The 10,107-nt window shown below is 43.6% G+C and overlaps 1 protein-coding gene across 2 annotated transcripts; it reads right to left on the reverse strand.

Annotated features, from left to right (window-relative positions):
• LOC123774421 (splicing factor 3B subunit 4) lies at positions 1 to 9,680 on the reverse strand. Of its 2 annotated transcripts, XM_045768712.2 has the most exons (3): positions 9,522 to 9,680; positions 7,150 to 7,315; positions 1 to 1,745 (listed from the first exon to the last, which is right to left on the reverse strand). In XM_045768712.2, exons 1-3 carry the CDS (start codon positions 9,602 to 9,604, stop codon positions 1,152 to 1,154), a joined length of 843 nt encoding a protein of 280 aa, XP_045624668.2. In that variant the 5' UTR covers positions 9,605 to 9,680; the 3' UTR covers positions 1 to 1,151. The 2 variants fall into 2 exon arrangements, 1 of the variants encoding a protein (XP_045624668.2); XR_006774944.2 differs by lacking the exon at positions 7,150 to 7,315 and having other exon boundaries at positions 2 to 1,745.
• Between the last annotated feature and the right edge of the window lie 427 nt (positions 9,681 to 10,107).

Here is a 10,107-nt window from a genome sequence, read left to right on the forward strand (position 1 = left end):
TTCCTCTTGTTCCCTGAGTGCTGAGCATAACAATCTTTGGAATTCTCTTAAGAAAACATCAATTCGATGTTGACAAGGATCTGTTTGATTCAAGTAATTTCTTGACATAGGTGTGAAGTCCAATATGAACGGAAATATCAGGAGAAAGCGCTAAGCCATTACGACTATATAGCCCTTAGAAAGGGATCAGGATAAGGATTAGGGATGGGACGGGGGAAAGGAATGGTGCCCAACCACTTGGATGGTCGGAGATTGAACGCCGACCTGCATGAAGCGAAACCATCGCTCTACCATCCAGCCCAAGTGGTTGGGCTGGAGTATAAACAAATTAGATATGCTGCCCGAAACGCTATACTTGCTAGTTAGTGGCTTTGCATCAATGTAAAAATACCAATCTTAAGTATTCTCACCAACTCATTGGTGTTAAATTTTAACACCTTACCAATAGGCTGGTAGGGTGAATTTAAAATTAAAGAATTACATTAAATTCTTACAAATAAATTATTATTATTATTAATTTTTGTAGTCTGGACAAAAATAGGCTCTAGCCTAGCTGTGTAGGCTTATTAAAGGGGCCTGAAAGTGGACAAATCACATTAAACCGAAACTTTTAAGAGCATATTAGAGTACATTCCGCGAATATATCCACAATAAATTTAAAAACCGAACCTTTTATCAATTTACCAACGGGTAAAAATATACAAATGTAAAAATTACAATATAAATTTATTTATAAATAATTTCAAGCCTATTACACATTCTGCATTAAATCACTCAGTCCCAATGAGTGACTGGGACCTGTCCCATCACTCACAGTCCCAATGAGTGACTGGGACCTGTCCCATCACTCACAGTCCCAGTGAGTGACTGGGACCTGTCCCATCACTCACAGTCCCAGTGAGTGACTGGGACCTGTCCCATCACTCACAGTCCCAGTGAGTGACTGGGACCTGTCCCATCACTCACAGTCCCAGTGAGTGACTGGGACCTGACCCATCACTCACAGTCCCAGTGAGTGACTGGGACTGTCCCATCACAGACAACATCTATAACATCTACATAATAAAGGGTAATATTTGAGAGAACGGATTGTAGTTTTATTGTTGCCTTTCACTGTTAAAGAGAAGCTAAGTGGGTGATACAGTCAGCCACTAGGCCAAGCCAAGCAGGAGAGCAGCGTCTGGGCCAGGTGGCGGGTTGTAGTTGTAACCTGGTTGTGGTGGTGGGGCAGGAATGGCTGGTGGATTGTTGTAGACAGGTTGTGGTGGTGGATTGTAGTTGTAGCCAGGTGGTGGCGGGGCAGGAATGGCTGGCGGGTTGTAGTTGAAGCCAGATTGTGGAGGACGGCCAGGAATTGCTGGCGGGTTGTAGTTGTAGCCAGGTTGTGGAGGAGGGCCAGGAATGTGTGGTGGGTTGTAGTTGTAGCCAGGTTGTGGAGGAGGAAGAGGCTCGTTTGCTCCTTCTGAAGGGTCACAATCGTAGTAGTACTCGAACTCTTCCGAGTTAACTGTGTCTACGCTTGATGAGATGAGGTGAGGTTGTGGCGGCGGAGGGCCAGGCAGGGGTTGTGTGTTGACACTATAGCCAGGATGTGGTGACAGGCCGAGGGTACTGAGGTGAGCATGTGGCGCAGGCTGGACTGCAACATGGTCATGCGTGGTGGAGAACGCATGCGCACCTGCGTCACCAGGCAGAAGGTTGGGTGCGCATGTTGCTGTTCCCGCCACAATCAACACCAGCACCACCTGGCGGTGCAAACAGTAAACAATTAACATATACAAGACCTTCCCTAGCCAAGAGATCCTGCTAGTATTTTTGTTGTTAAGTCTCGTCTCTGTCTTTCCCCAGGATGCAACCCACAACAGTTGCCTAATTCCAGTGCTCGTATTTTCCTGCTAGGTGAACAGAGCCATCGGTAGAAAGGGAACGTGCCCAACCGTTTCTGTCCTGTCCGGGGATTAAACCCGTGTCCTTTTGCTGCGAATCTGTGATGTACACTACTGAATGAGCTACTGGATGGTCGTGTGTACACCAGCCAGCGTGTACACCAGCCGGCGTGTACACCAGCCGGCGTGTACACCAGCCAGCGTGTACACCAGCCAGCGTGTACACCAGCCAGCGTGTACACCAGCCAGCGTGTACACCAGCCGGCGTGTACAATTCAAGGCATTAACTTTCAGTGGGTTACACAATATCAATATCTCGGAGTGTGGATAGATTCTAAAATGACATTCAACAAGCAAATTCAATATCTGAAGGAGAAAGCAAAGTCACGACTAAATATAATGAGAGCAATCACAGGGCCTCGTCTAGGAGAGGGACACAAAGTGTTGAGAATGTTTCACATACACGCCGTTCGTTCCCTGGTTGATTATGCAGCACCTGTCCTACTCACTCTTTCTCCTGGTCAGTGGGCAAACGTTGAGGTTATTCAAAACGATGCAATGCGAGTCATAACAGGAGCTCCCAGATGGACTAAAATACTGAACCTAGAGACTAGAAACCAAACTAACGTCAATTGAAATAAGGGCAAAAAGGTTTGCTGCATGCATGCTGACCAAGATATTGACTAGACCTAGAATCAGTTCACTTAAAGATATAATCACTGGAGCACTAACTCGGGACAGAAGAGCCTCCAATAGCAACAGGTGGACCCATTGTGCGATAAACACCATCAATACATTCGATATAACAAACACAGTCACTGAGAAGGGTGTCGACGAAATACAGACTTTATTATGCAAGCCCCTTGGGAATCTCTGCCAGCAGACTTTAAGATTATAGTTCTTTAAGGAAAAAAAACCAGACAAATCCTCATCTGCTACGTAACATTGTACAGATGCATATAGAAGCAAACCTGGCAGCTGACAGCTTCACATACTTCACAGATGGATCAGTAGACCAGCAGGGACAAGAAACCGGAGCTGCAGTTAAAGCAGGAAACTGTAAATAGTTGGAGGCTCTCAAAAGGGTGTTCGACTTTACAAACAGAGATGCTAGCCATTCAAAAGGCTTTGGAACATGCTCTTGCTGAACACCGACAACATGTTATCATACATACAGATTCGAGAACCGCCATTGAAACCTTGCAATAAGAACACATACGTGATAACATCCATCTGATCACAAATGTCATATCATTAATGCAAAAACACTCAAACGTCAAGGCCGTCGGCTACTTATCAACTGGGTGCCAAGTCATGTGGGAATAATAGGAAATGACATTGCAGACGAAGCTGCAAAACTTGCAACTAAGAGAAGAAATGTAGACATTTACATACCACAGAGTCTATCCCAGATGAAGAAAGTAATTAGAAACAGAGCAATGCAAAAGATGTACAGTGACCACAACACAGCAGTTGCAACATCAGGATCTGCGGGTTGGTACAAGAATTCAACCAACTACGAACCACTTAGTTTGATGAAAGGGAGCAGTAGAGCAACAGAAGTGCACTTACATCACATCAGGCTTGGATACCCATGTGCATGGGAAATAGGCTTACAGGTTCCGGAAGATGAGAGGAAATGTCAGCACTGTGGAGAAATGTCCGACAGACCACTGGAACATTATCTAACACAGTGCACAGTTACAAACCCATTAAGGTGTCAACTTAGATTCAATAGAGCAGAAGAAGTTGTTAAACACATGGCAAAAATCTTACTGAAGCGACCATACGAGTCATAAATACTCATACTCCGCCCAAGTAAAACAGAAACAAGCAACACTTAGTGGGCCAGCCAGAGGCTCACTAGGGCACGGGCAGGAATATCCCCTGCAAAAAAAAAAAAACCAGCCAGCGAGTATACCAGCCACCATATGTATATATATAATTACCAGCTAACACATACATTAGTAATAATAAATCCTATTATAATAAATAATGTTAATAATAAAAGTTATAAATAATAACACAATGTTAATTATATAAGAACACAATTCAAGGTAAAAATGACTTAACAAGATCATTGTTGACCTATTGAGTAGGACGCTAACAAGAGCAATGATGACCAATTAAGTAGGATACTCTTAAAGTGACTAGTTTTATCCAATAATTCAATAGGTACAATCGTTTACCCGTGTCTTGTGCACCAAGGAAGTCAATTTAAAAAAATTGTAATGTGGAAAACGGTTGAACACTGAGAATGAGTAAAGTTAATTCTTTGTTTGGATTTCGTATGTTGATCCTCAATTGTTTTTGATTATGGTTAGCATAGATACTCAGGCCCACAACCACTCCTATACTTACACTACACCCACAACACATATACTACAATACTTACACCACCACACACACCCATACTGTATAAGCTTGAACACAGTACTGACGACAGTACCCAGAGTACTACAGCTTATATACCGCATGTCAACACTGACGCCACAACTCCTGAATTACTGATGGCACGAAAGTGAATGTAGAATAACACATGAAGGTCAACGTGCTTCATTCACTTCATATCAAACTTTATACTTAATTCATTCATATCAAATGAGACACATAATACTATTTAATCCCTCCCCTTTTGACCTGACAATCACGTATCACTCCCACAAAGTGGTTTCCACGTGACATAAACCGAGAACCGAACAGGGGACCTTTCAATCAGGAAGTCGTGTGCTTTCTCCACTCAGCCTAGAGACAAGAGGTAAAACTAGACGCGACTCTGAACTACATGGACAGTAGTTAACTATGCAAGCAATTCGCGTACAGCCAATAAAAAGTGGACCTAATGGAAAAATAACAGTGAAATTTAAATGTTCCTCGTATTCGAATCGTACCTTATTCTTACATTCATCTTATTCGTACCTCATTCTTACATTCCTCCTATTCTTACATTCATCCTATTCTTACATTCATCCTATTCTTACATTCATCCTATTCTTACATTCATCCTATTCTTACATTCCTCCTATTCTTACATTCATCCTATTCTTACATTCATCCTATTCTTACATTCATCCTATTCTTACATTCATCCTATTCTTACATTCATCCTATTCTTACATTCATCCTATTCTTACATTCATCCTATTCTTACATTCATCCTATTCTTACATTCCTCCTATTCTTACATTCATCCTATTCTTACATTCATCCTATTCTTACATTCATCTTATTCTTACATTCATCTTATTCGTACCTCATTCTTACATTCCTCCTATTCTTACATTCATCCTATTCTTACATTCATCCTATTCTTACATTCATCCTATTCTTACATTCATCCTATTCTTACATTCATTCTATTCTTACATTCATCCTACTCTTACCTTATTCTTACATTCATCCTACTCTTACCTTATTCTTACATTCATCCTACTCTTACCTTATTCTTACATTCATCCTATTCTTACCTTATTCTTACATTCATCCTACTCTTACCTTATTCTTACATTCATCCTACTCTTACCTTATTCTTACATTCATCCTATTCTTACCTTATTCTTACATTCATCCTACTCTTACCTTATTCTTACATTCATCCTATTCTTACCTGCTCCTCTCCTCTCACTTTCGTACATTACAAATATTTGTACCTTCCTCTCTTCTGTTAAACGACTTGATAATGGTCCACGACGGACCGAAACGTCGTCGTTAGTTCACTTTCTGATGCGTGATCTGGTCATTATATCATCAGATATGATGGTCATTATATGATGGTCATGGTCACATATCATCAGACATGATGGTCATCATATCATCAGATATGATGGTCACATATCATCAGATATGATGGTCATCATATGATGGTCTACGTAACATATCAGGTTGAGGGGACTAGGCTTCACCTCGCTGGGTAAAAGAGTTCTGGGCGAGTATTATTAACAATAATTAGAATTCACGGAAGAATTGACACCATAAATATAGAAGAAATGTTGAGAATAATGATCACTTGGGAACCCACGAGAGAGAAAGTGGGTACAAAACTTGGGGAAATGAGAGTATAAGTTAACCCAAAATGTGTTTTCTATGTCAATAACACAGCTATGTAAATATTGCGTAGGTCTGTATCTATAACAGATAGTGTCTGTCTGTCTGTTCGACGTTGTGGGCCAGACGCTTTGGGGTAGTCTCACCAACTTTGCAGGGTGACTGGTCTTTGTCCAGGGATGGTAATAGGCTGGTCGAGCCCTTCGCATGAATTGAAAAATAGTGCCAATTTCGCTAAATAAAAGTAACTTTTCTCACTAAGATTACAACTGGTGAAGGGTAGAGGTAGAGAAGGGTAGGAAGGGTAGAGAAGATGGTGAAAGGAAGGTGTGTAATTAAGATGGTGAAAAAGTTTGCAAAATTGACAGGTTGTCCCGTTTTCTCCTTGTGGGTCGTGGGATAGGTTAGGTTCGGGCAAATTAGTTGATCATGTTTGTGACGTTGTGACAGTGATAGAGGAGCAGCTGGTCTGGGAATACTCAAGTGTTCTCACAAGGCATTAATATTCCTTTCATAGTGGTGGTGAGGCGGCCAGGTCCTGGTGAGCCAGTCACTCACATCATTCAGGTGATATTGTCTCTGTCTCTGTCTGTCTCTCTGTCTCTCTGTCTCTCTCTCTCTGTCTCTCTGTCTCTCTCTCTGTCTCTCTGTCTCTCTGTCTCTCTCTCTCTCTCTCTCTCTCTCTCTCTCTCTCTCTCTCTCTCTCTCTCTCTCTCTCTCTCTCTCTCTCTCTCTCTGTCTCTCTCTCTCTCTCTCTCTCTGTCTCTCTCTCTCTCTCTCTCTCTGTCTCTCTCTGTCTCTCAAAAAACTCAACTCAAAATAACAGTGTATCTCTCTCTACACTCATGTAAGCTTTATTTTATTCACTCTATATCAAAACGGATGTGCTTTAGGGCACAGTCCAACCAAAAATATAGTGATTTGTATAATTTGTTACGAATATTGCTACAGATTCTGATATTTAGAACCACACACAAGTCACAGTATACACAAACCCACAAGGGATATCCACAAACACATGTGTTTGGTGTATATGTATACTTAGAGTTGACTTTTGTTCTGGACTATGTTTAGGATTAAAGCATAATTGCTGGCTGGTCAGAAAGGTACGGCCCGCCATAGGCTGCGAGCCTAAAGCCTAACCAAACTAGCAAAAGCCGTTCAATGAGTTAATTCGTTTTATTGAGGACTGGAAGCCTCGTTATATATATGAATTTACCTGAGGGCCACTGATACTAGTGGCCTCGACGAGGGCAGGAAGCCGTCGGCTTGTCAAAGGTCCCACCTCCCCCATTTGTCTTGATCTAAAACCCATTTGTTTAAAACCCAGCAGAGTTTTGGCATTTACGGCTTCGGCGGGTAGGCGGTTCCACGGGTTTACAACCCTGTGGGTGAAAAAGTATCTTCATAGGTACTTTAGGATGGTATAGAGGTTCCCCAAAGGTCAAAGTACTGACCCTCCCTCCCTAGGATAAGATGCCTAACTCCCAGGTACCTATTTACTACTAGGTGAACAAAGGCATTAGGTGAAAGGAAACGTGCCCAATCATTTCTGTCTCGCCCGGAAATCGAACACGCGTTCCCCGATTGTAAGTCGAGAACTAAAGCTGCTACCAGACAATATTTTTGTCCAAGAGTAGTAAGTGCTATTTTCTGATCGCTTACGCCTCCAGAGTATAGAAAGTGGCTATTGGCTACATTGGATTTAAAGATTGAGCTAGTACATACAATACCTAAAGCCACTAATACGCACAGCATTTCGGGCAAACCATATAACAGTACTTACTACCGAGACAAAAATATTGCCACACAGTGTTATCAACAGAAGGCAAGAAGCCCGGGAAGATGATTTAGCAACATGTGTGTTGGTACTGAATATCACTCAAGTGGCCAGTACGAGATCAGATATACAGAAAACGAGCGAACGAGGCTAAAGCCATTCAAATTCAAAATTCAAATGTTTACCGGGATGAACCATCACTTCTTCCTTTGGTGACGAGAAATTAGGTCAGGGTCGTTAGGGCAAGGTCAAGGACCTATCCAACTATTATGCTCATATTACCCTTCAGCCATTACAGCAACGCCATACTAATCAGCTCACTGTACCCACCATTCAGGAGTAGAACACATTAGTTGTCAAATCACGCCATCTTGGGTACTGATGGAGGAGACATATATTAATTTAAGGGAAAGTGTCAAGGCTTTACTGCCATTGAGCCGTGTATAGAGAGGTCACAACTGCCAGACTCCACAGCACCTGAAGACACGTAGGCTACCAGTTAGTCCATTTATTATACACCCCATACCCATCCTGTGGGCGGTAGTGCACCCCATACCCATCCTGTGGGCGGTAGTGCACCCCATACCCATCCTGTGGGCGGTAGTGCACCCCATACCCATCCTGTGGGCGGTAGTGCACCCCATACCCATCCTGTGGGCGGTAGTGCACCCCATACCCATCCTGTGGGCGGTAGTGCACCCCATACCCATCCTGTGGGCGGTAGTGCACCCCATACCCATCCTGTGGGCGGTAGTGCACCCCATACCCGTCCTGTGGGCAGTATGGCACCCCATACGAATTCTGTGAGCGGTAGTGGACCCCATACCAATCTTGTGGGCGGTAATGTACCCCCATACCCATCCTGTGGGCAGTATATGGCACCCCATACCAATTCTGTGAGGGGTAGTGGACCCCATATCAATCTTGTGGCGGTAATGGACCAACCCGACCCCATACCCATCTTGTGGGCGGTAGTGGAAAGGGTTACAGAGGCACATAATGGGCTCAGGGACTGAACCCCACAATTCATTTAGCTAAGCAAGTTACAATCTTGATGAGCTAGTTACAAACTTTAATATAAGTCGTCACATCAACAATGGGTTCGAGATCGACCTCAAGTACAGGTTCTAAATTAAGCAACTGACATATGTGGAGAGCTAGTGTCACAATTGATATGTTTGTCCTGCACACCACCCCCCATCCAGTGGGCAGCGGTGGATAGGTTACACCGCCCCCCATCCAGTGGGCAGCGGTGGATAGGTTACACAGCCCCCCATCCAGTGGGCAGCGGTGGATAGGTTACACCGCCCCCCATCCAGTGGGCAGCGGTGGATAGGTTACACCGCCCCCCATCCAGTGGGCAGCGGTGGATAGGTTACACCGCCCCCCATCCAGTGGGCAGCGGTGGATAGGTTACACCGCCCCCCATCCAGTGGGCAGCGGTGGATAGGTTATACAGCCCCCCATCCAGTGGGCAGCGGTGGATAGGTTACACAGCCCCCCATCCAGTGGGCAGCGGTGGATAGGTTACACAGCCCCTCCCTCCATCCAGTGGGCAGCGGTGGATAGGTTACACAGCCCCTCCCTCCATCCAGTGGGCAGCGGTGGATAGGTTACACAGCCCCTCCCTCCATCCAGTGGGCAGCGGTGGATAGGTTACAATCACTTAGTTACTACCTACAGTTAGCAAACTAAATTTATTTGTTGTCTTAAAAATAAGAAGTCTTATACCTTGCCGACAGAATACAATGATAAGTTACACTTTCATAATAAAAGTGAAATACTACTTTACAATTCAGTTCTCTACTTACACATTCTCATATGTGCGCGGTATATATGTAGCAGACGATGAATCACAATAACGTGGCTGAAGGTATGAGGGGCCAAACCACATATCAGAATATAGAGAAAGGACGATGTTTCGGTCCGTCCTGGACCGTTATCAAGTCGTGAGTGAGCCAGCCAGTCCTCGCATACAAAGATCCAAGCTCGTTAATCAAGCCGCCAAACCCCCTGTTTATGCAACCCGTCCTCACACTAGGCTGTTTAGAGGACGGGCTGGATTGTTTGTATTTGAAGTACGTGGGTGAAACATTTATAGAATTGGGATTCGAACAGAGGACGTGACCAAAACACTTGTTTCGGAAGTGTTCAGACGTCATCAGTTGTGAGTCGTGTGTAAACCGTTTTACATTCATAAACCAGCCCGTCTTCACATGTAAAGATCCAAACTCGTTAATCCAGCCGCCAAACCCCCTGTTTATGAATGAAAAGCGGTTTACAAATGCTTCACCCAAATACTTTAAATACAAATAATCGCCAACAGAACCTAAACACCTAACCTACCCCTAAATATACATATAATTTTTATGTATAATAATATTAATTTATATATGA

Source organism: Procambarus clarkii, chromosome 61, assembly GCF_040958095.1.
Source record: "Procambarus clarkii isolate CNS0578487 chromosome 61, FALCON_Pclarkii_2.0, whole genome shotgun sequence".
In the NCBI taxonomy this organism is placed as follows: domain Eukaryota; kingdom Metazoa; phylum Arthropoda; class Malacostraca; order Decapoda; family Cambaridae; genus Procambarus; species Procambarus clarkii.

What these genes read in the sequence shown, in the direction of transcription:
- LOC123774421 (XM_045768712.2), bottom strand. Translation starts at nt 9,604, where the DNA reads ATGTGGTTTGGCCCCTCATACCTTCAGCCACGTTATTGTGATTCATCG. An exon ending in CCGCGCACATATGAGAATGT is followed by an intron (nt 7,316 to 9,521) that starts GTAAGTAGAGAA and finishes TTTCACCCACAG; the next exon opens with GGTTGTAAACCCGTGGAACC. An exon ending in CTAGTATCAGTGGCCCTCAG is followed by an intron (nt 1,746 to 7,149) that starts GTAAATTCATAT and finishes TTGCACCGCCAG; the next exon opens with GTGGTGCTGGTGTTGATTGT.